At 35.9% G+C, this 26,678-nt stretch overlaps 3 protein-coding genes across 3 annotated transcripts in view; 2 read left to right on the top strand and 1 right to left on the bottom strand.

Moving 5' to 3' along the window:
- The window catches only part of LOC100640989 (uncharacterized), a 13,396-nt gene extending 7,089 nt beyond the window's left edge, over positions 1–6,307 (top strand). The window contains exons 11-18 of the mRNA XM_019993580.1: positions 1,960–2,163; positions 2,318–2,458; positions 2,845–3,033; positions 3,114–3,251; positions 3,621–3,818; positions 4,155–4,745; positions 5,081–5,581; positions 5,906–6,307. Coding sequence (XP_019849139.1) covers positions 1,960–2,163; positions 2,318–2,458; positions 2,845–3,033; positions 3,114–3,251; positions 3,621–3,818; positions 4,155–4,745; positions 5,081–5,581; positions 5,906–6,246 — 2,303 coding nt within the window. The 3' untranslated portion in view covers positions 6,247–6,307. The remainder of the gene's footprint in view (positions 1–1,959; positions 2,164–2,317; positions 2,459–2,844; positions 3,034–3,113; positions 3,252–3,620; positions 3,819–4,154; positions 4,746–5,080; positions 5,582–5,905) is intronic.
- A 43-nt stretch (positions 6,308–6,350) lies between these two features.
- LOC100641116 (sn1-specific diacylglycerol lipase beta-like) lies at positions 6,351–8,835 on the top strand. The gene is made up of 2 exons (XM_003384430.2): positions 6,351–6,550; positions 6,730–8,835. The coding sequence occupies exons 1-2, from the start codon at positions 6,443–6,445 to the stop codon at positions 8,692–8,694; spliced, it is 2,073 nt and encodes a 690-aa protein (XP_003384478.1). The 5' UTR covers positions 6,351–6,442; the 3' UTR covers positions 8,695–8,835.
- An 801-nt stretch (positions 8,836–9,636) lies between these two features.
- LOC100641243 (uncharacterized) lies at positions 9,637–26,671 on the bottom strand. The gene is made up of 34 exons (XM_019993611.1): positions 26,068–26,671; positions 25,876–26,007; positions 25,796–25,816; positions 25,549–25,743; positions 25,328–25,486; positions 25,083–25,280; positions 24,866–25,030; positions 24,277–24,474; positions 23,783–23,932; positions 23,295–23,492; positions 22,965–23,117; positions 22,584–22,787; positions 22,208–22,354; positions 21,744–21,968; positions 21,357–21,503; positions 20,781–20,993; positions 19,868–20,017; positions 19,422–19,616; positions 19,133–19,312; positions 18,024–18,224; positions 16,926–17,504; positions 16,618–16,779; positions 16,311–16,511; positions 16,013–16,159; positions 15,731–15,961; positions 14,919–15,071; positions 14,397–14,591; positions 14,127–14,288; positions 13,616–13,852; positions 12,898–13,527; positions 11,911–12,540; positions 11,108–11,656; positions 10,370–10,885; positions 9,637–10,196 (listed from the first exon to the last, which is right to left on the bottom strand). The coding sequence occupies exons 1-34, from the start codon at positions 26,597–26,599 to the stop codon at positions 9,853–9,855; spliced, it is 8,499 nt and encodes a 2,832-aa protein (XP_019849170.1). The 5' UTR covers positions 26,600–26,671; the 3' UTR covers positions 9,637–9,852.
- Positions 26,672–26,678: the final 7 nt, after the last annotated feature.

The raw sequence follows: 26,678 nt of genomic DNA on the forward strand, positions 1-26,678 counted from the left end.
GAGTGACGTGGAGAAGTAGAATTGAAATTCTTAGCCTGTCGGTCCATTGTAGCTAATGATAGTATACCTCCACAATGGCGGCCTGAAAAAATTTTAATTAATTTTTCATTTACGGTATCCCAATGAATATCATTATAAATCGCCAACGTCATTCACAGGAAAGATATGAATATAGTCAGGGTCATCAATCATCTAGTGGCAATGATGACTTAATGTTGATTATAATTTCCTTTAAAGTGTTTTAAAAGGTCTACATTCAATATCAATTACAATATGATCAACATGAGGTGCATATGATTTAACATGTTCTACATGTCTCACAGTAACAGACCAACCACCATTATCTTCTTTATACAATGATTCTAATATTGTCCTTATCCTAACAGCTACACTGTTACTCCAGTACAACCATGAAGACTCCTTCACTTTACAACTGCTAATCCCTCCACAATCAAGTATGACAATCAAGCAGTAACTAGCTCAGGCTGAGGCTAATTGTACCATTATCTTATTATTAATGATCATCATCATTATAAAGTCTCTCTTTGTTCCTCATAGTTGTTCTTACGTATTCTCATTGATGATAGGTCCAGGTATGACAGTCTTTCTATTATTATTATTTCAAGAGGAAATGGTACAGTCTTATGGAGCAACTGGAGGAGATTAGGAGAGAAGGAAGACTAGTTTTTTTAGTATTATCTGCTTTGTTATTCTCATTGTAGGAACAACTGGAGGTGCATTTGGACTAAAAAAGAGAAGAAACAAGAGCTTGCTTGAAATAAACAAACCACACCCAAATAGCCACGCCCAGCTGCAGACCCCAGTTTTGCGGGGGAAGACTAATTTTTAGATCTATTAGTGCACGGAGATGACACGGAATTTCAATTTGAGAAAATACTATGAAAGCCCCACCATAGATATTAGCATAGATATTAGCAAGAGTATATAATGTATAAAGAGAGTATCGAACGGCCCTATAGAAGACTGCTGCATGAGGGCGTATTTGCTCAAAGTCACAATCCGCATACTCCAGTATACTTACCATATCACGTGATCAACCATGTGGCAACATTATCTGGCCCTTAGCTTTTAAAAACTTGGCAATCTCTTCCAATACAAGAAAGGAACTTGAAAAAAGGCTGGAAAGATGAACTACAAAGGCAGTGCTGCTAGTATCCAGGAGTTTGTGCCCCAAGCACTTGCCAACTCGTGACAATGGCAACTTAATGTCTACGCGATAACTATATTCATTGATAAAGTATACTGGAGTATGCGGATTGTGACTTTGAGCAAATACGCCCTCATGCAGCAACTTGTATAGGGCCGTTCGATACTCTCTTTAGTATTATGTACACTTGATTACATACATGTACATGTATATAATTACGTATTAGTTAAAGCACTGTTGAGAGTAGGTTATGGAAATTATTGCACGAGGGGCGGTCGAGAGGAAAATGTAGCACGAGGCGAAGCCGAGTGCTACATTTTTGTCGAGACCGTCCCGAGTGCAATAATTTCCATAATCTACGAATCAACAGTGCTTTGATTGGTTTGTAGTGGTGCGTGGGCGGATCAAATGAAATTTCAAAAGTCGCACAGGTGGCCAGGACAAAACGATCAGATCTCATTTATCACTATTATTATTATTACATGTCTAGTGTATGTAGCTGTGGCTGTGATTTGCCTCTATCAAAGCTTGTGGTTAACAGGAAAGCCCATACATATTATACTGCACAGTACTACATATTCCACACAGTGCTACATTTTCCTACCGTGCGGTTATTGGAAGTTGTAGCACTGGCGGCGCCTTTGATCCGCCCACGCACCATACTACAAATGTACATGTGAATTATTATTTTTGTTTGCATGTCCATGTATGTAAGGTTTAGAGCTCTTAATATTTTACATTTTTCTAGTACATACTGTAATGAGTATACAATTTCTCTCTCTTTTTTCTAGCTGTCAGTGATTACATTATTATTTTGGAACGAGTAGACTTCTCATCAAGCTCACCCATTGCTTCATTCCCCGTCATTATTAATGATGATGATATTGTAGAGGAGCAAATTGAGTCTTTTGTTGTTAGTATTTCATCACGTCTGTCACTGAGTGGAATTATTATCAATAGAAATTCAACTAGAATTAACATCAGAGATGATGATGGTAAGCAACTTGAACATACAATCTACTAGCAAGAGATGTTAATGAATATTATTATTATAGTTTGCTAAAATGCTAAAATTGATAAAATTAAGCTTTCAATAAGCTAGCATGACTAAAGCCAGTTTTTAATTTTGTGTTTTTTTTATTTTTTTAGTCTTGACTGTGTCTTTCAATTCTTCATCGTACAGTGCTAATGAGAGTGATAGTGTTGTCAATGTCTATGTTGATGTCTTTGGGTTGAGTGAACTCAGCCTTCAACCATTTTTCATGACAATAAATAATGGAACTGCCAGAGGTGTTGACAAAATTTTTATTTATTTTATTATATTCTAGATTTTTTTGTTTCGATACTTTATGAGAAGGTTTTGTGGCTCAAAATTTTTGAGATTTTTGAAAATCCATGGAAATGAATTGTACGAGGAAATCTGGTATTGGAAAGTAGAAATTTTCTGAAACTAAAATCTGCAAAATTCAAAGTTTTGGGCCACATAAATTGCTATGATAGTAGATATACATGTACATGTACAATGTATGTGTCGATATTCATGAAATATATTGTATAAGACAAATGTACTTCGATTTATTCATTCATTTAGTTTATATAGTTTTTTGTCTCTTTCTTTTCTCAACATTTTCACTGCCTCCTTCCCCCCCCCCCCTCTCTCTCTCTCTTTCCTGCAGCTGGTTTTGACTACATACCAGTATCGAGGGCACTGAGTTTAACAAACAATCAAGTGATTGTTCCCATTACTTTAACACTGGACCAAGCTCTGGAGAATAGAGAAAGCTTTACAGTTTCTTTGACTAGTAACTCAAGTTCTCTAGTAGTTAATAGGTCAAGAGCTGTTGTATACATTGAGGACACTAGCAGTTAGTCACTCTCTCCTCTCTCTCTCCCTTTCTCTCTCTTAATGATAATAATAATAATAATATCATTGTTCTACATGTAGGTACATTATTTTTCATCACCAGTGGTGCTAACACACGTTTCAATGAATACGAAGATGTTATAGTCAGCTATGAGTTTCCTGGTGAATTTGAGAAGTCGATATTCTTTAATGTGATTGTAGTTGACATCAATACAACTAGTAAGTGGAAGGTATAGGCTATAGTTTAAAAGTGTTTGTGCATGTACATGTACATGTATGCTTTTAGCTTAATCAACTACAGTAAAACCCTAGCATGATCCTATAATAGTTATAATAAAAATTAAAATCATAAAAACTTGTAACTTGAAAAAAATTGTTGGAAATGGCTTAAACTTTCTACATAGCATAAGGGCATCAATATGTAGAAGAAAAATTAATAAAAATAGGGGGGGGGTGATTTTGGAGCCATTTGTCGGAAAAAGCATTGTCATTGTAAAAGCTATAACTTATCAAAATCAGCTCAAACTTTCTGAATACTTTAACCTTTCCTAGTAATTGTATATTTTATTTTCTGTTTATTTTTGAAAGATGGAGATTATAGAGATGGGTTTCAAACGATAGAGAAGTTGCCTAATGAAAGAAAAAAAGATGTCCGGATCCGTATCATCAATGATGAACTAGTAGAAGGACCAGAGACATTCACTGTATTCACAACAACAGCAGAAAGAAGACTTAGTTTTATTGGCAGTCCATTGAATATCACTATTATTGATGATGATAGAGAAGGTACTTTAATAACCAGCAATAACTATTAATGAATGATATATTGTCGATCAACTTGTACATGTACTTGTACATGTATGTCAGGGTTTGGTGACAAGTGGAGCTTTAATGTTTTACATTCTTAAATAAATTATTAGATATTGTAATGTACATATATGACCACTTCAATACATTTGTTTTATATATTTTCATTAAATTTATGCTGGCCTGTGTTTTAGTATGCTGGCCTGTGTTTTAGTATGCTGGTCTGTGTAGAAATTTAAACTATAAATCAACTTGCTACTTGCATTAATTTTGACTTTTTAAACTATCGTTTTGTTTCTTTTTATTATTTTTTAGTTTCTTCCATTTGCACTATTCAGTCTTCTTCAATTGTCTATCCTTTTCCTTCACCTGATCTGTCGTATCGTTATCGAAGCAGCTGTGAACATATTGTCCTCAAAAGGTGTGGCCTTACCTCTCCTTACCTCCTCACTGCCGTATACGATGATAGTGATCTGGATAAGATTGGTTTTCAAGTGACCGATAAAACCATCGTCATATTTAAAAACCTTTCTTTAATATCAGAGAACCTTGGAGACCCGATCCGTTTGGGCATAGGCCTCGTTGAGTATAGAACTATAGATCTCATTGTTAATATATCAAGAACTGACGTTAATATATTATTAAACGAGACAGGTTTATTAATTAATGTACACATTAATGAGACTAATGGTATCGTCCTAACTGTCACTGATCTGGGCGGAGGCGAAACCACCTGCGGATTGTGTGGCTCTTTAAATGGTACCCTATACCTGAGTAATGGAGTGGATAGGCTAGTATTGAATGGTAGCACAGTTGGAGGAAGGATGGTGGATGATTTTGTACAGAGTTGGGTTGTTAATCCTCAAGAGAGATTGTCTACTAGTGGAGATGTGAAACCAGAATGTGGTAAGGAATTGTGCTACTTTACATGTGTATATCAAGGGACTTTCAGCTGTATATATAGTTACCACTTGGGATACTTTTTGCTTGTCTTCTGTTACTCTATGTCTTGTTCAATATACTATTGTTATTGAACATTTTAAGTCTCAGTAGATTTAATGAGTATAATTATACTAATTCAGTACATGTGAGTCTACTGTATAATAGATGCAAAATTCAAAAGATGTGCATGTAATGAAACATACTGTGAATGTACTTTAATATAACAGTAGTGTGTAGTATTGTGTATTAAAGATCTTAATGGGTCAAATCTTTTTTTTTAAATTTTTATCATTGTTTAGGCCTATTAGTTAACGACAGTATAACTGCTGATCCACTCTTTCGTCTCCCCCTCCCTCCCTTTTCCCACAGCTCGCCCAGTAGGTATCTCTGTTACGAAATACTCGGTCAACGTGGTGACACGTTTAACCTAGTATCGGACCGTTGTCTCTCAGTCTCCGCCCTTTATGTACCCATGAATCATCCGACTGATGGAAACGTGATTGGAGCTATTGGCATCAAGACTGTTGATAATAACGGATCCTGTATCAGTGTGAGCATTTCTCATGAAAGTGATAGTAGCTGTTCTTTGACAGTCAATGGCGTTTCGAGAACTCGTTATGATGAGGGGGCAGGCGTCGTCATGACGACAGACGGTGGGCGTGTACTTGTTAGTGCTGCAAATTGCGAGAAAGAGGGCGTGGTCATGTGGGTTAAGTGTGGACTTGTTGACGGTCAGAGGATGATCGATTTTGTGATTAGTAGAGGTGCCAATCTGAGACAAACTTCACATGGACTTTTAGGTATGAAATATGAGAAAACTGAGAAATTAGTAAATTACAAACTTTAAAATGTTTTAAAAGTATTTTTTCTTATGTCTGTCATCCCAAAATTGCTGCATGTAGACAGTAGTAGGAGTAAAATTAATAATTTGTTTTTAAAATGAAATTAATGTTGCATAAATGTGGGAGGATTTTTGTGTATTCATGTATGTTATTTTGTAATGGCCTTTTGATCTTTCCTTTTTCCTTATTCTCCTCTCTATACTCTCTCCGCCATTTCATATGATTCTGTCTCTTCTTTTTCTCTCTTAATTAATTCCTCTCTTTATCTTTATTCCTTCACAGGTCAATTTTGGAACACACCCATCACTATAGCCCCATACACTATACAGTTAACGCAATCATTGCTGGAGGACTTTGATCAAACTCAGCTCTATACCATTCAAGTTAGTCCAGTTGGAGGAACCAGTCGTCAGTTCATAGGAGAGCTCTACCAACGAAGTTGGGATCGATCTTTTAGGCCGTGCCTCTACGTGGGCAGCTCCCAGGGGGGAAAATTGAAAGATATTCCCGGACCCTCTGACAGTGTTATTGAGGGTTCCTATATTGATTATTTAGTGCCGGGTCTCCTAGCTACTGATTTTAAATTTTCTAGATTCAAAAACTCATTCTGCCCGTCAAACTAATAATAATAATGTTATTTTCATTCCTACTGTACATGCTGATTTAATTTTCATTATTAATTTTAATTTGTCAATTAATAGTGCGTGGGTGTGTCCTGACTCACTGACAGGAAGTGGGCGTGATCAACACTTGATATTCAATTTCTAGTAAAAAACAATCACTATGTGGAAGTTTTTAAACTGATAAACCTAACTGATAATGCCTCCTTTACGAGCTTGTGGAAGGCGCTGGGAGTTTGCTAGCGATGATTTGGTCATTCCTGGGAGTGTTCTAGTCGGAATTAGGTCGATATGGCTCATAATACAGGTAAAACCTCACTCATCCCCAAATCTTGATGTGATAGTATTTTTAATGCTCAAAGCTAAAATATTGTACTGCAAATCTAAGCTAAGACGTGGCATAGCTTTTATAGAATAATAATAATCAAATTGGACTACAATATAAGCAGCATAATAAGTTATTTTTTGTTTTTTTTTAATCCTCAGATTTTTGGTATTGGTTTCTATCACAGTGCCCTGTCCTGTGGACAGTCTCCGTCATTTGCCTCTGTCGCTTACGCCTCCATCGCCATGACAACTTGTGTACTCGTGCTAGAGGTTGCCATAGTGATCGCGAGCTCAAGAGGAACGATAAGAAACAATCGCCCAAGAAGATTCGTCCCCCATCTTCTCCATGCCCGCCTCATTATATTCGCTTTCGAAATAATTATACTACTGATGAAAACAGTCATGGCCGTTCGACCCGAAGAGCTTAACATTGACGTGGACCAGTGTCCCACGTTAGGGACGGCGGTCATCGTCGCTAGGGTCGTGGTAGCCGTCACTTGGTTGATTTTCCTAACAGTTCTCATATCTGTGGCGATATACCTTGATCCATGTCATCTCTATTCGAGTAAAGTCGGTAGCAGAGAGACAAGAGAAGAAGAAGGCATCCAGCGTAGCAGGAGTGGGTCTTTATTGAATAGAACTAGATCAGTTTGGGAGGACAGACTCAAACTGATTTTCTGTCTTAGTAGCAGCGATGAGTCTCATCAAACCGCCTACAAAGAAGTTGCTAACATATTTGCTCATTTGTTTCACGATTCTAATCTAGTCCTCTCCGATATTGCCGCCGGGATTCTCCTCCTGCAAAAGAGACATTTGGTGCACGAGAAAAACTTAATCACTTTGGACACTCGTGACTTGACATCCGTAGCATTCAATTTCACAGATCCTGAGGACAAGAAATTATTTTCAGATGCCTTGCATTATCTTAATTTTGCATTAGGTACGTACACATGGTCTATACACATATTCATGAATCCAACTTGTGGTTTTTGTGAGGTTTTATCTCACGCTCAACTTTGTCGCTGCTGTTGTTGTTCCTCCCGTAAGCAAGTCCATAAGAACATACACAAGGACAACAGCTGCTACTGTGGCTATGCTGGCTTCCTAGCTATGACTGGCATCAATCAAGCTGACATTATTTATGCTCGTTTTGAAAACGACCTCTACCGAACGCCATTTGTCGTTTGCTTGGACCACGAGCGAGAGAGCGTTGTTGTTGCAATACGAGGTACGCTCTCCCTTCAAGACGTCATGACAGACCTCACGGCCACTACCCATCCACTCCAGTTACCCGGTTGGTCGGAGTTTGCCGTCCATCGTGGGATGTACAACACTGCACTGTGGATAAAGGAGTACTTGGATAATGACCAAGTGTTAGAATCTGCTTTTGAGAAGGTCCCGCGATACAGATTAGTACTATCTGGTCATTCACTGGGCTCAGGAGTAGCGTGTATATTAAGTATTTTATTAAAAAAATCGTACCCGGACTTACGCTGCTTTTGTTTCTCTCCCACTGGGTCTTTATTAAATGCAGAAGCAGCTATTTACACGCAGTCTTTTGTCACTTCAGTTACGCTAGGACAAGATCTGGTCTGTCGTTTGAATGTGAACACAGCTCATCAGTTCACTCGCCGCATTATAGAGGTACTCGAATCTTCCAAGAAACCCAAGCATCGGATTTTGTTTGAGGGTTTTTTGGAAACCCTCGGGGTCTGTTGCGGTAGGGAGATTGTTTTTTCAGAGGATAGTGACCCAAGCAGTGGATTAGCTGAGACTAATATCGACGAAAGTGACAACCCTTCTTCTCCTTTGCTCCTCTCAGACTCTGCCCCTTTAAGTTTCACCAATGAGGGTTTCTCGAGCGATGAAGAACCTTCAACCGGCGTCCCTCCCCTCTATCCGCCTGGGAAGATCATTCACATAGTTGATACACTTGAAGAGAGAAGCTGCTTTTTTGCAAGGAGGCAGTTAGAAGCTACTTGGAGTGCTGCTAGTAGTTTTAAGGAAATAAATGTGTCTCCGTACATGCTTAAAGACCACATGCCTGATGTGTTGTATAGAGCAATGGAATCACTGTGGAAGGAACACAGAGATGATTTAGATCAAGTCACCATTCAGTTATGATAATTATTATTACCGTAGATCAGGAAATTAGTGTGGTAGGAAATTTTTGCGGTTTAAAATTGCGCTGTGACTTAATTTTTACTAAATAAGACTGTGTCATGTATTATTGAATGTGGCATGTTATTATATGGGTAATCTAATTTTTGCAAAATTCTAATTCAGTAAAATTTAAATCACAGTAAAAATTTCCAGATAGACGGTATTTAATATTAGATATTTTTAATATTATTTTTTTAATTTTTTTAAAGAAGTATTTATTTAAAACAATCATAAAGCCACCAGCGCCTGCTAAAGCCATTGTCAATGAATGTCAATCATTTTTTTTCCAAAAAATGGCTCCAAAAATATCCCAAATTTTTACTACATTTTTTGATACATATTGATGTCCTTATGCTATGTAGAAAGTTTGAGCTGATTTTGACTTCAATTTTTTGAGTTACGGCCATTTTAAGAAAACACCAAAATTCTGAAAAATACCCTGTATTATAGCCTATGGTTTTTTCCAAAAAATGGCTCCAAAAACACCCCAAATTTTTATTACATTTTTTGATACATATTGATGTCCTTATGCTGTGTAGAAAGTTTGAGCTGATTTCGACTTCAATTTTTTGAGTTATGGCAACTTCAATTTTTTTGAGTTATGGCCATTTTAAGAAAACACTAAAAATTCTGAAAAATTACCCAAAGCTATAGCCCATGGTTTTTTCCAAAAAATGGCTCCAAAAACACTCCAAATTTTTATTACATTTCTTGATACATATTGATGTCTTTATGCTGTGTAGAAAGTTTGAGCTGATTCCGACTTCAATTTTTGAGTTACGACCATTATAAGTAGTAAATTTAAAAAATTAATGATTAAGCACATTGCAGCTGCATTTTATTATAATTATTTGAAGCATTTTAAAACAATTAAAAAAAAAATAATTACAAAACCATCACAAATTATTTTTTAATTTTTTCTTGAAACAATTAATAAATGGGACTGACAGCTACAAGTATAAAAGATACAAAAAGCATTATAAAAGATACAAAAGTATAGTAACAAAGTTTCTAAATATCAAGCATATCTCTAAATAATAATAACAACAACAATAACAATATTCACTAAAAGCTACAACAATCAGTTATATTTTTAGCAAACGAGAGCGGTAGGTGTTACTAATTGCATCTGCTACTGTCAAATTTCTCATATCGGAACTGGGTATCAAAACGATCGCTCACTCTATAGTGAGTGTAGTGGCCTTCAATGACAGAATCAGTGTAATTAGCGGCAAACTCTATCGAATGGCCACCCTGAGAGTTTCCTGCATACAGACAAGGAGAGCGAGAGTTGTCCCAGGCCCTCTCATACAGCTCAGCAACAAAGTTACGAGTGTTTCCGGTAGGAGGGGTGACTGTTATAACCCAGAGATTGTTGATATCAAAGTAGTTTTGATCCAACATGTTTATCACTGATTGGTCAGTGAAGCGCTGAGCTTGCATCCTGATGTTATAGAATTGACCTATAAAGTAAATAAATAAATAAATAAACAAATATATAAATAAATGAATAAATAAATAAATGAATAAATAAATTAATGAAGATTATATGGAGAAACTTAGCAGCAGTTGAGAAGAGGTGTTGAGAGAAAGGGAGAGAGAGATTTCAGATGCTCATACCATGTTGATTCCTTACCTAACAATCCATGAGATGATGGACGCAGATTGACACCACGAGATATATCAAACCTCATCATCAGCTCCCCGCTCATGTTCTGACAAGTGACCCACATGACCAGAGGGATCCTCTCACAGTTAGGAACTCCGATACGAACACGTGTCGCCATCCTCTGTCTCACGCTAACGCTATCATCCTGGAAACCAGTATCACCAACAACAAGAGGCGCACCACTGTTAACCGTTGTCACACAGAATCCGGTCGTCTGGTCCTGGACAATATTGATGAGGTGACATTGTTCGTTGTCGTCTGATGCCCTTATACCAATGGCACTGATGATGTTTCCGTCGTCCGGATTGCGCATTGGTGTATAGTAGGCATTGACAGAGACACAGAGGTCAGAGAGGAGGTTATAGTGCTGATCTGAGGAACCGTGTATCTCGTAACAGAGCGAGTATTGGCAGGTGGTGTTTCCAACCCACAAAGCAGCTTCAAATAATGGATCACCAATCACGGTATCATTCTTGATGACAGCTATGGAGCAAAAAGAAAGGATTATCATTATTTATGAATATATTAATGTTCTTAGACTATGTAGATAATTTTACTCAGTTTAGATTAGTAACTTTCTATAGATACTTTTAAAATGCATTACAATTGTTGTTGCAATGTGCTAATTAAAATAAATAATTAGCCCAAAGGTCAACTAAATCTCAGAGCTACAGTACTAATGCTAACAATTATGCATGTACTTACCACACTCTCTCCTGTCATCTCTCAGTATCTGTTGACTAGGTGCCCTCTGCCAGCTGCTGGCAAAAGAGTTTACTTTAGTTTGATTCATAACGTCATCCAGTCTCATTCCGTCTGAAGAGTAGAGATTACCGTTGAGATCACCACAGAGACCACAGATCTCACCGGATCTGATACTTATCATGATCATGCTTCTATCTCGCACTATGACAGCTTCATTATTATTGTACGAAAGAGTGACTTTAACAATTTCATTTCCACTCATTTCGGAACTTATAGTCACACTGCTTGGTGCTGGGGTAGAGTTACGAGTGCGTAAACCTTCATCAATTATAACGTATCTGCCATCCCTAGTCTGTATGCCAACCCGTCCCATAGTCAAGTTCTCTGCAAGGAAGTCACCAACTATCACGTAGCTGTCATTGTTGCAAGGCTTGGCGATGATGTGCTCGCACATTTGGCGGAAGTTGTAGGAAGCACTTGAATTTCCAGCAGGATGGAAGGGAACAACCTCGAGTGGCTCCCTCAGGATACATTGTGGAGGTCCAGTTTCTGAAATAAAAAAGATGATAATAATAATAATAATAAACTGTAATAAAATTACATATAAGTAATTTAGGAGTCTGCAAATCCAAATTTTTTCATGAAAGGCAGTGGCTATGTGCCATTTGCTATTGAGGTTGCATGAAAATGATTAAATGGTTCAAAATGGTGGGTTTTTGGTCAATGGCCAACTATATATGTGCTCATGCAGAGAATAGTGCATCTTGAAATAACTGGTGTCATTATTATCATTGTCTCCTTACCATTGGCGCATATTCTTCCAGAGATGAGATTAGTCAATGTGCTGTTAAGTGCATTAAAATTATCCACAAGACTCACTCTACCAGGATCTCCAGCAAGAGCATTCAATTCCCTACTAGCATTTGCCACTAGACTACCACCGGGTAAGAAGACTCCAACACAGAATATATCAACTCCTTGATTCCTTGCAGCAGTTGCCTCACCAATAGCAGATTGTGGTGATTTGTCTCCTAAAATCCCGGATGTCTCATCGTTAGGAACACCATCTGTTATCAACACTACAACTTTACTAGCTCCTTCTCTCCCTCTGTCATTGAACTGTTGTCTAGCTAGTATCATGGCATCTTTGTGATGAGTAAATGTGCCTCTACCATTGAAAGAGTCATTATTACTGATAGCTAGTATGATTTGTCGCAGTGTAGCAGTGTCAGTAACATCACCCAGGTGAGATATGACTTGTGTACGTGCAATATTACTAAATCTGATGACAGAGACATGTGTACCATCTTGGCTAACTGGGAACTGCTGTACTAGATCAGCTGCAAACTGCTTCTCAAGGTTGAAATCATCAGGACTAATACTAGTAGACTCATCTATTAGTATAGCAAGATCAGAAACGACATTTCTACACTCTAAAAAATTAAGAGAAAAATAACCAACAATAGCTCATGGTCAAAAAAACACTGGAATAATCAAATGCAGTATAGCTAGAAATCTGCTCATGACCCAATTTTTGCAAATATCCAGCAAGAATGAAGAATCACTTTTTGTGAATGCATGCATAACTTAAGTAACTTGACCTGCTATGACTTAATAAAATAGATTTTTAAAAAGTTTAAGTATTGCAAAATTTGCAGAAAGCTTGGGCCACAAAATTTCTAGCTACATATACAGCAATGATGCTTATTATTCTTGCATCAGTTTCTCTAATAACTTGAAGACATGCAGGCACAGTACATCATTAAATAGTTTTATTACTGCCTCCTTACCATCCTCGCATATCTCTCCAGTGATCACCTCAGTCAATGTGCTGTTAAGTGCATTAAAATTATCCACAAGACTCACTCTACCAGGATCTCCAGCAAGAGCATCCAATTCCCTACTAGCATTTGCCACTAGACTACCACCGGGTAAGAAGACTCCAACACAGAATATATCAACTCCTTCATTCCTTGCAGCAGTTGCCTCACCAATAGCAGATTGTGGTGATTTGTCTCCTAAAATCCCGGATGTCTCATCGTTAGGAACACCATCTGTTATCAACACTACAACTTTACTAGCTCCTTCTCTCCCTCTGTCATTGAACTGTTGTCTAGCTAGCATCATGGCATCTTTGTGATGAGTAAATGTGCCTCTACCATTGAAAGAGTCATTATTACTGATAGCTAGTATGATTTGTCGCAGTGTAGCAGTGTCAGTAACATCACCCAGGTGAGATATGACTTGTGTACGCTCAATATTACTAAATCTGATGACAGAGACATGTGTACCATCTTGGCTAACTGGGAACTGCTCTACTAGATCAGCTGCAAACTGCTTCTCAAGGTCGAAATCAGGAGGATTAATACTAGTAGACTCATCTATTAGTATGACAAGATCTGAGACAATATTTCTACAAACTAAAGGAAGAAAAAAGAAACAATCAATAAAAATGTTAACAAAAATAACATCAAAGTTTTGTATGCATTATTAATCATTAGTCCATACTTGTGTCTGAAGTGTCGTTAATGAAAACTCTAGCACGTTCGCTTGATCTAATGGTGAGCCTAGACCCAAAGCAACGTTGCAATTCGGCTGATGAAGAGGGTTCAAGTTCAAAGCGTCCATAGAAAAATTCTTGAGGCTCTCTCTGAGTATCTTTAGTTATTGGAATGTCATAGCAGACACTAGTTTGACCCATATGGAGAGTTTTATTCTCATTAACTGGAGTGTAGTCACTATTAGCTGTAGGGGGAGAGAGAGGGAGGGAAAGGGTGATAAAATTAGGCTCGATATTATACTGTAATACCGTAAAAGCAGAATATCGTAAGGTGACTTTAATTTTACAATTAAAAAAAGTAAAATTAAAAGGCAGCAAATTTTTGTTATATAGCTATATTAATTTATAGTAGCTCACATGTAAACCGTAAAATTAAAAACAAGCAAAATTTTAAAACTAAATAATAAAGGCAGTAAAATATTCCACTTCTACAGTAATTACTCTTTCCTTGCTGCTTACGTGTTGCAGTAGCTGCTGGATCGCCAGGATTGCCAGTACTTGTAGTGATTAATCTGATATTAGCATTAACACTCAGTGGTTTAGTTGTATTGACACAAACACGACCTGTTCCATCATCCTCAGTATAATAGTAAGTAGCACTACCAAAGACTAAGTCAGCAGCTAAAAAGGAAAAAATAATAATAATAATAATAATCATAATAATAATAATAATAATAATAATAATAATAATAATCATCATAATAATAATAATAAGCGTTAGTTACTTACTGTCATCATCAATAATGGTAATATTAGCAGTCAATGTTTCTGGTGAGTGACCAGGTACTAATATCATGACACTGAAAGTCTCATTCTTCTCCAGGAGATCGTCATCAGTGATGTCTATTGTGGCACATGCTCTCGTCATGTTTCCAAAAAAGTTAACGGTCTTGTTACGCAATGGAAAATCATCCCCAGGGGTAGCTATGTGTTAAGAAAGTAAAATTTTTTAATTTTGTGTCCGTATTTATTATCACTATTATTATATCATAACATAGAAGACAAAAATAGCAAAAACATACATGTACATATACCATACACTGAAATATTGGCAGAGAAGTAATAATTGGCGAATTGGAAGCGTCTAATAAAGCTACCACAAATAATATTATAATAACAATACCCATCATTTTGTAGCATAAAATCCCAAATAAAAATATAATTATACACATGTACACGTAATTCTTGCAAATATTTTTGGCCAAAAACAAAAAAGTTACAATCACTCTTTCTCTTATTCATTTCTTATACCTGTATTGTCCTGAGCAGCACTCATCATTGGAATGAATGTTAGCATAACATCAAATGATGTTGTGAAGTTCCTGCTAACGCAAACGGTCACATTTCCCTTGCTCTCTGGGACGTCTAATCCATCAGTACCGGGCATAGGGGGTTGAATGAATACTTTAGGTATACAAAAAGGTAGAAGAAAAATAATGATATTAATTTATAAACTCTTGTTTTATTCTTATAAAAATGAACATTAGACACAGTTTTTGATTAAAATTACTAATAAATTTGATTAATTTGGTTAAGAGTGGAATTTGATCACCTATCAGTACATGGGCATGCATGCTTAATACAATACTGTAAAACTACAAATTTTAGCGTGCTACTTATTTTAGCGATATTAGCGAAGAGGCTAAACACGCTAAATTTAATATTCGCTAATAAAAACACCTGGTCACGTGATCACAAAATGTTGCTGATACTATACTAGTAAATGGCTCTCTTCTGCTCGGTTGGCAACACTACCAGAGGAAGGAGAACCCAGTGGAACGACAGCAGCAGCTAACAGAAAAGTGGGAAAGGTTTAATGATACGCCAAATTTAATAGTTGCTAATTTGACATTTAAGCATAAACGCTAAATAAAGTAGCCGCTAACATTAATAGGTTTACAGTAATTTGTCCCTTTCTTTTATTCAGATTTGCTCACCATGCCTTTAATCTACCACTATTTTATCTGAATTATTTTATAAAAATTCACTTTGTCTTATTTAAGACCTATTTAACTCATGCAAAAAATCCCAAAACCCTCCTCAAGTACGTGTCATTTACTCACTTATAGTTTCAGAATCTTTAATTGTCACCATGGATCGGCCAGTGGCTGTAGTCCTATTGCCACCAAGTAGTCCGCTAGCTGTAAAAGAGACATCAAATGTTTCGTTGGTTTCAGGTGCAGAGCCTGTTGGCTCAATGAATATTTCATAGCTGGCGCAAACTTGTGAACTATCCTTGGGGAATGTTAGTTGTCTTTTACCGCCAAAAAAGTCACCCAATGGAAACAAACCATCTGAAAACAAAGAAAAGAAATAATATTTATTAATACAATAATTAGGCATACTTCTAGCTGATTGTGGAGTGCTCTCAAAGGCGTCAATTTCAATGGTGAAATTATACTCTGTGACACGGCTCTTCGTGACGCAGACTGTTACACTGCCTTTGTCCTCCTCAATGCAGTAATCATTAGAAGTAAACTCAAGCACGTTAACTATAGAAATAAATAACAATAGCAACTCAATTTATTTATAGTAGCACACACATTTACACAAATGTATCATTCATTAATACATGTATCTATTAATAGTAACGATAATGATGTCATTACCACATGCATAAAAAGTTCTAAAAATAGATCTTACCGTCGTCATCTATTATGGTGATATTGGCCGTTGGTTCAGGTGCAGTCGCCACTTCAGGCGGACTCAGAATCATCAACATTACTTGGAAGACTTCGTTCGGTTCACCGATATTATCATCGTCGATAATGAAATTGTAGCACAACTTTGTGGCATTTCGGGGGAATATAACATTTTGCGTGTCAGCAGGGAAATCTGAACCAACTGTAATCAATGAAAAAAAGGAGAGAATTACAAAGACACATAAAATGAGTTGCTACAGCGTACATGCTTAAAGTACACAGAAGCAGGAACATAAGCTTATACGAACCTCTAGCGTCATTAGGTAAGACGGGTGGTGTGTTACGCTGTTTTGCAGTTAGGGTAAGGTTGACATCTTGACTAGCTTGGGCACTCTTTTCAATGCAGACCTTAACTTGACCTTCACTCTCATGAACAACTACATCACTAGTAGTAAACGTTACAGCAACACCTTGATGAAAGAAAGAGAGAGAATATGTTATTATTATTATTATTATTATTATTATTATAAAGAAAGACAAAAGCACAATTATAATCTATTATTATTATTATTATTATTATTATTATTATTATTATTATTATTATTATTATTATTACTTTCACACTCATCTCTAATAAGATCATCCAAGACATCAGTCAAAGCGTTGAAATCATTTACCGGAAAAGCTCTACCCCGAGTAGATATATTTCTAATCTCGTTTATTCCATCCTGGTCGCTACCAATGAAGACCCCATATATATCAATGCCGTCAGCACGTATCTCAGCAGATATTTCTCTAGCACTAGCCGATGAAGGATCGGGTTCACCATCAGTGAGCAACATAATAACTTGACGAACGTCACTTCTACCTCTTGCATGAAACTCGTCATGAGCTTCCATCATGGCTAGATTGTGGCGGGTTTCTCCTCCACGTCTATCATCGCTTGGGTTTAACTCGCTGTCGATTCTATTTCTCAATGCATCTCCATCAAAAAATTCAGTAAGTTGAATGATAACTCGAGTTCTTGACTCTGTGCTGAATCGAACCAGCCCTATGTGTGTCTGTGTCTCACTGATAGGAAATTGACGGGTCAAATTTAACACGAAATTTTTCAGGAGGATGTAATTACTCTCAGGGGTGATACTTCTAGATTCATCAAGAACAATCATAATGTCAGATCTGTATGAGATGCAACCTATAGCAAAGTATTAATAAAACCAATTGTAAGCTTTAATTGACATCATAAATCCATCAGTTCAGGAAATGAAACTTAGATTTTGCCTTAGTAGCAAACCACTCAAAAATTTAAAATTACAGTTATCATTTTTTATTCATTATATTACTATTATTATTATTATTATTATTATTATAGTTTATTATTATTATTATTATTATTATTATTATTATTATTATTATTATTATTATTATAGTTTATTATTATTATTATTATTATTATTATTATTATTATTATTATTATTAAGAGTGGAGTCACTCAGTGCTATATTGCCAGCTGTAAGGAGACTGACCTATTCAAATCACTGAAGACTATTCACTGTATGCAATATATACATTTTATTATTTTATTTGGCAGTATCACTTTTTATTTTATTTATTAATTAATTTATCCTTTGAAAAAAAAAAAAAAAAAAAAATTATTATTATTATTATTATTATTATTATTATTATTATTATTATTATTATTATTAATGCTTACGTATATTGTCAATGATGGTGACCATTATTTGACACTCTGGTGGCTGGTACCTAATCACAGGATTGTCTGACGTTATGTTAACGCAAAACTGCTCATCATTCTCATTATCAATGGTGTCCTGTACCACTTCAATTTGAGTACAGGCTCTCGTTTGCCCAGGAGATATTGTAACTGTCTTTGGTGTACTGACATAATCCTCAGCTATAAAACAACAACAACAAAAAATAAATATAAAATATGATCTCTTCTAGGTCATATTTCAACAAAAAATAAAATAGTTTAACCACGGTATATGCATGCACATGTACAGCCACAGTGTAGCCTCTTTATTAAGGACACCATTAGGCCTATACTACCTGTCCTTAATACATGTACAGTGTAGCCTCTTTATTAAGGACACCATTAGGCCCACACTACCTGTCCTTAATACATGTACAGTGTAGCCTCTTTATTAAGGACACCATTAGGCCTATACTACCTGTCCTTAATACATGTACAGTGTAGCCTCTTTATTAAGGACACCATTGGGCCCACACTACCTGTCCTTAATACATGTACAGTGTAGCTTCTTTATTAAGGACACCATTGGGCCCACACTACCTGTCCTTAATACATGTACAGTGTAGCCTCTTTATTAAGGACACCATTGGGTCCACACTACCTGTCCTTAATACATGTACAGTGTAGCCTCTTTATTAAGGACACCATTGGGCCCACACTACCTGTCCTTAATACATGTACAGTGTAGCCTCTTTATTAAGGACACCATTGGGTCCACACTACCTGTCCTTAATACATGTACAGTGTAGCCTCTTTATTAAGGACACCATTGGGTCCACACTACCTGTCCTTAATACATGTACAGTATAGCCTCTTTATTAAGGACACCATTGGGCCCACACTACCTGTCCTTAATACATGTACAGTGTAGCCTCTTTATTAAGGACACCATTGGACCCACACTACCTGTCCTTAATACAGAGGTATCCTCATTTTAGAGGTACTTTTGTATAGGTTTGTACCAATTGGGACATTAAAAAAATTCCCACAGTAGTGTATACATGTAATACTCTTATTGATAAGGTGTCCTTATTACAAAAGCAACTTACGTTCTGCTGGGTCTGGTGCTCCAGGCTTTTGCATTGGGGTTAAAGTGAGATTAATGGCTACTTCAGTGGAGGTAGTCTCAGATCCAGAGAGGCTAACACAGACAATAGCAGTCTCATTCTCTCGTACAGTAACATTCATACCAGAACCAGTCATGTTACCTTCACCAATGAAAGTGGGAGCTAATGGAGAAAGGGAGGGAGAGAGAGAGAGGGGGAGAGAGAGAGAGAGAGAGAGAGAGAGAGAGAGAAAACAAAAAATAAAAAAGCTCATATGATAACTCTTTCTTACTATTAGAGTCGTGTATTTCAAGTACTGCTGATATTGGGGTTCCAGGCTGCAGACCAGTAGTGCCAGGGTCAGCAGTTAATGTGGCACCTTCTGTAGCCTCATAAATTGTATCAGCATTGTATCTAACATCAAAGCACTGCTGCTGTGAGGTATTGGTAAATGTTACTGTACTGGGAACACCACTATAGTCAGTAGCTATAGAAGACAAGAAGAGATACATTAACTATTACAGTAGTATGAACATCCATCAATATTTGAATTATTCTATATAAAGCAGAGAAAGTGTGTGCATAAGTATTGAGATATCTGCTTGTGGTGAAGCTGAGGGCAGATATCAAGGGACTCAGGTATTACATTACTGATACTCACCTCCAAACACACTGGAATTTTATGTAACAATAATTATGTGAAATTTCACTATTTGTACATGTACTTGGTAAACTTACATTCTGCTGGATCAAGTCCTGGTGCTCCATTACTTGATGTTACTGATACTGCTGCTGGTCTTGCTATTGGTTTAGTAAGGTTCAGACATACTTTAGGAGTCTCTCCCTCTTCACCAGTGTAACGTGGACTTTCAAAGAATACCATAGAAACTGCATAGGATAAGAATTATTAGGACAAGTGAACTACAGTAGTTTTTGTTTTTAAAATGCTCATAACTTGAAAACTACTAGTCGGAATCAGCTCAAACTTTCTACACAGCATAAGGACATTAATATGTATCAGAAAATGTAATAAAAATTTGGGGTGATTTTGGAGCCATTTTTTGAAAAAACTATGGGCTATAGCCTTGGGTATTTTTCAGGATTTTGACGTTTTCTTAAAATGGCCATAACTCAAAAAATTTAAGTTGGAATCAACTCAAACTTTTTACACAGCATAAGGACATCAATATGTATCAGAAAATGTAATAAAAATTTGCGGTGATTTCAGAGCCATTTTTTGGAAAAAACCATGGGCTATAATAGCCTTGGGTATTTTTCAGGATTTTGACGTTTTCTTAAAATGGGCGTAACTCAAAAAATTGAAGTCAGAATCAACTCAAACTTTCTACACAGCATAAGGACATCAATATGTATCAGAAAATGTAATAAAAATTTGGGGTGATTTCGGAGCCATTTTTTGAGAAAAAACCATGGACTATAGCCTTTGCTATTAACTGCTATGCTTATTAAATGCCTTTGGCTCAAAAAAATTCAAACTTCCAAACCTTTGGAAAGCGATTCTTCATAATTGTCTAGCTATACATAACACATTAAATATCATACTGCAGCATTGTACATACATGTGTATGTGATTATTATACTATCAAAAGCATATTTATGTTTAAGGATAGATACATAGCATATTCCTTACCATCATTATCAATTATAGTAATAACTGCAGTGGTGGTAGTTGTTGTTTCTTCAGGTGTTCCATCAACTCCTGGTGATGTACCCGTTACACTAACGGAGAAGTTCTCGTTTCCCTCCAGCGCAATATCATCATCGACCACTGGGACAGAGCGACATACCTGGGTATCAGTCGGCCTGAATAGGAACATTATCGGAGCAGTAGAGAAGTCAGATGCTGTAGAATAAAGAATAAATAAATAAAATAACAATGATGATCGTGATAATAAAATTTAGATCTGTTTTATTATTTGTCAAATGCAGATTTATATCACATAGCTTATTGAGTGGATTTTACTTTTGGCATTAACATTAGTTTTTTCATTATCTATTCTGTATACCGTGCAGGTTTAAGTCACATTGTACATGTATTTTCAACCAGTCACTCCTATAGCATATGCTTTACATACAAAAAATATACTACTGCAAGCAAAATAAGAATATCCTCCACCAAACAAAAATATACATTTTAAATATTGGTTGCTATACAAAAGTGGCCCCATTATGCTAGTAGTAAAATGTCATAATGATACTCTCTTACATTGGGCTCCACCAGAAATAAGGCTTGGTTGTATGGTCACTGTGTAGTTGCGATCAGTTCTTCCATTCCTCTGTACACAGATCATGGCATCTTGATCCTCAGGGACTGACGTAGTACTTACACTTGTATTAACAAAGAATGTGACGGCTAAAATAAAAAATAAAAAATATAATAACAAAATTAATGAATTTTTAGTATGCAATTTTCTATTTTTTAAATTTTATTTTAGTTTTTATTCTTTTTTTTGCTTGATTACATGTACACGTACTTGTTGAAATGTGCATAAACTATCCTTGCTGAACTAAGAATCACATACATGTACTTAATTGAAAAATGAACCAAATTGTAAACCAAACCAATATCATATTAGCCTTTATTTCTGCTTACTGTCGCTATCAAGGATCTCTACAATGGTGTCTTTTCTGAAGAAATCGATTCTGTTAACAAATGGATCATTTGTACCAAAGGCCAGTGACAAATTGAATCGCTCTGTAAACTCATCAATATCATCAGACAAAACATTAGCTCTGATGGTAGCATTTCTGTTAGTGCCAGCTTCAAACGAGGCAGAAATTGTTGAGGGGTGCCTTTCATCATAATCTTCACCACCACCTGATCATAATAACATCAGATTAATAATAATAATAATAATAATAATAATAATAATAATGATGATGATGATGATGACTTCTATTACTTTCATTACCCTACTATCCTGGTTTAACTTATTTTTCTGTAACCCACCCTACACTGTATAATAATGATATTTTGTTTTACTTGTTTTTAATAATAACAATGATGATAATAATAGTAATAATAATAATAATAATAATAAACATGTGATCTCTTACCAATGGCAGAATCATCAGTGAATTCCACATTGACAGAGAATGGTCTTGCAGAAGTTCCTCTAGTTTCAGCAATTATTACAACTGGATTGTTACTGGTCTCTGGTTCAACAGTCACATATAATGGTCTCTGGAAACCGATACTGATCCCTGAGTAGGAGTGAGTATAGCAACAAGTTAAATTTATCATAATAATTATAAAATTTATGCATGTACATGTAGTCATGTACACATATCATAATTAGGAAAAAAACTTCAACTTTCAAAAGTACAAGCTTAAAATAAAAATATCTAACTCATTCTCGTTTACGCTCTCTATCATTCCTCCCTTTTCACTAAAACTATTTCAATATTTCTAATGTCCTTATCATTCACTTACTATCAGTATCCAAAATGATAACTTTGGCTAATTCGACAGTTGAGGCCACGTCAACCCTAACGTTACCCAACACGTTCAGTCTGATGCCAAAATCTTCATCGGGTTCCATTATCTCATCATCTAGCAGTACCACAGAATGTGATATAGGACCCAATCCATTTACGGCAGTCAGTGAGTCGTTGAATGAAATATAATCAACGCCAGCTGCAATTGGAATATTGAAAAAATATATATATATAAATAATAGAAACGAGTGATGCTTGGAATAAAAATATGTACAATTGTAATAGTAGTTTGTAGTACATAGATGTACATGTATATTCTCATGCTGTATCTAAAGTTGTTTTAGAATCTTCCGATTTTATTTCTCTTTAAACTTACCTTGGGCTAAACTATTCCGATCACTGAACTGGACACTGAAAGACTCAAACTGAAACGTTTCGAAATATGGTGGTGCAACAGTTATCGTCAGTGGAGCTGGGCTGTTTTCTTCACGTCTGGAAACTGTTCTTGGAGCATAACTGATTAAGCTCCCTAAATAAAGGAAAGGTGAAATATGGCATAATGATAATGATAACAATAATAATAATATTCATTATAATAATATAATAATAATAATAATAATAATAAGATGCAATCAAAATATGTAGCACACCAGTAAATAATATTAATAATATTTTTTAAACTAGCAAAGAAAGACAATAAACATACTGTCACTGTCAGTAATGGTCACTGTAGCAGTATCAGTTCCTGAAGGTACAACAATAGATTGGCCAGACTGTAGAGCCATTCTAATATCAAAGGACTCAGTGGGCTCAGGGAGAACATCATTTGTTATATCAACAGTGAATGAAACCAAGGACTGCCCACTTAGGATTGTCACTGTGGCAGGAACAGGGCCAAAATCACCTATAAAATAATAATAATAATAGTAATAATAAATTAATAATAATAATGATGATGATGATGATGATGATGATAGTGCATCTTATAATAGACATAAAGCAATTTTTATGCAAAAATTACAAATTTGTATTTTTTATGCAAATTCACTAGAGGAATGGGAACAAGACAAAAAATGATGCAGTTATAACAAATAAAATAAAATATAAAACAATTTGAAATTCACTACATCATAATACTGTATGCTAATAATTAAATCAATATTAGTACGTTAATTTTAATTTTCAAAAACCTACTTCCGTTTAATGCTCCACCATTAGTCTCAATGTAAGTCAAACTAATGACAGTATTTGATGTAACAGGAGCTGAGGCTGTGATGTTAAGGGTAACTCTTCCATCATTCTCTGGCACTGAATAATCAGGAGCACTGAACATCAACGTTATAACTACAATTATAAATTAATAATAAAGTGATTATCATTATTATTATTATTAGTAAATCAGTTTATAATGTTGCATTGCAGACAAAAAAACTTGAAGGCATACTGTACACAGTACGTACATGTACATGTATTTACAAGAACAGTCATAGACTCATAAAACATGCATCATGTATCAGAAAAAAGTTATTAGAATGTAGAATTTTCTTGTAGCATTTTTGAAACAAGTACCCTGTATTACTAGTATATTGAAATGAGCAATATGCCAGAAAACCCTGAAGGCTAGCATTACAATCACAGGTCATTTAATTAATTGTGTTAAATTCTATTTCAACTAATTAATGTCTCACAGCTAGAATCAGTAATAGTGACAGTAGCGTCTGGTCCAACTACTGTTAACGGTGAACCACTCAAATGTGACAAGTCTACATCAAACACTTCAGATTGTTCAACGGACTCATCTGATAATATTGTGACATTATAAGAAAACTCCGTTGCCCCGACAGGTAGGACTATATCTCGAGTAAAGCCAATATAGTCAGCATCTCCTATAAAGAAATGACAAAAGAAAGTAGAGAAATGATGTATAATAATTCACTGAATCATTAGACACCTCATAAAGAATGTAAAAGTATTGTAAAAAGTACATGCATGCATGGCTATGCTTTTGCAAGGGCTATATGACCAACTATAAGCTCAGCAAAAGGAGAGAAATGTCAATATTGGTATGCATCTTTTCAAAAATAGAAAGTCAAAAAAGTTATAGCAAGAAAATGAGGGCTCAAATGAACTTTAACATTATTCATGACAATGCACAGATTTTGTGTCATAAAATAATATTTTAGAGCACATCAAATGATGTGGTCAGCTAGAATTATATAATACAATAGATTCTGTTGTAATGCAGTAGAAGCAATGGGTATATTTATAAGCATTTACGTGTAGCAGGACTGGTAGCTCCAGGAGTAGGTACATCAGTTAGTCGAATTGTAGTTTCTCCTAATAGAGGCTGTGATGTAACACCTCTTATTGTTTCACTAACAGCTTGACCATTCCTACCCTCTATAGCAGTATACATGACTGGCCGGAATCTAATTGTAGGAACTAAGTAACAAAACATAGTGATAAATAGGAGACAAGAATAAAGATCACTAACCATCAACATCATTAATAGTTACAGTAGCATTAGATCCAGTAACTATCAGTGGGCTTCCACTAACAAACTCTAGAGTTGCACTGAAGTGCTCAGGTGGTTCAGCTTCTGAATTAGAAAGGATGGTGGTAGTATAATAATGACCTGTAGAACCAGCAGGTAGAGTGATCATTTGATTGAAAGGCACATAATCAACTCCAGCTATAAAAGAAAGTCAAGAACTCATTCAGCTGAAATAAATTACTAACCAGTAGCTTGAATAGTGTCTCCAGCAGCTGGTATACTGGTTATTCTAATAGTGGATGCTCCAAAAAGAGGCTGAGATGTCACAAATGTGATATTAAGTGTTACATTACTATCTCCCTCAGTGACAGAGTAAGGTACAGGATCAAACATTATAGTGACAGCTATTAAGAAAAATGACAGCCATAATAGTTATACCAAAAGCATTGCTTTATAGTTCACTTACAGTCATCATCAATTATTCCCAGCTCAGCTTGTGATGGTGTTCCAATATTAATGTCTTGACCTTCAACAAAACCAACCAAAAATGTTTCAAATGGTTCTGGATCATTGTCATTCATGAAGTTGAAAGTTGCAACAGCTGAAGTTTGACCAGCAGCAAAATTAACAGTTAAAGACTGTGTTTGCAAATCGGTACCAACTGAAGAAAAAGGAAATATAGAGAGTAAATGAAAACTAAATTATTATCTTACTTGTTGCTGCATTGGCACTAGCTGCAGAAAGGAGAAAAAAAAGGAAAGTGAATACAATACAAGAATATATGTAAACTCACAAGACATAATAGTAGTGATTTCAACTGAACTAGCAGCAGAAACATTACCAGATTTATACACTGTAACAGACACTGGACCCAGACTACTCTCCCTGGCTGATGGTATGAGAGGCTCAATAGTATAAAAAGTTTCTGAAAGAGGGAAATTGAATTAATAAACAAATTACATTTACAATTATTTGAAGTGTATACCTGCAATAGGTCTCATTCCAAAGCCAGCAGGATAGGCATATCCTTTCTGATCTCCCCAACCAAAAAAGATGGCACCGAATGCACAGTTTGGATCAGCATGTCTTAGGAGATGATCTCCTTGTGGTATGTCAACAGAAATACCGTAGCCGCATATATCATTGAGATCATCACAGTAAAATCTACCCCATTTACTAGCATCACTCTCAAGTGCAGTAACATTATTTAATATAGCACTAGCATTGAAGCACTCTGGTAGCACTGTCACGTATACACCATTACTGGAGAAAGGGTCACTCTCACTGATTAAATAGATATCATTCGATATCAAGTATCTGTTAAGATATTGACCAGCAGATGGAACCCACGTCATGGCTGGATCAGCAAGATCTTGTAGTGTTTTTGTAGAACGATCATCATTTGATCGATCATCTACTAGGTGTCCTTTAGCATACTGCATTACAGCAATAGGCTTGTTTGACTGTATTGAACAGTAGGCCTGTTCAGTTATATTAAAAACACCTCTATTTGCCATCAAACGCTCAGTAATCACAAAATTCTGAACTGTTAAATTCCGTGTGACCGCACCATTGCTGGCATTCACACAGACTAAC

This window comes from Amphimedon queenslandica, unplaced genomic scaffold (assembly GCF_000090795.2).
Source record: "Amphimedon queenslandica unplaced genomic scaffold, v1.1 AMPQUscaffold_13491, whole genome shotgun sequence".
Classification (NCBI taxonomy): Eukaryota; Metazoa; Porifera; class Demospongiae; order Haplosclerida; family Niphatidae; genus Amphimedon; species Amphimedon queenslandica.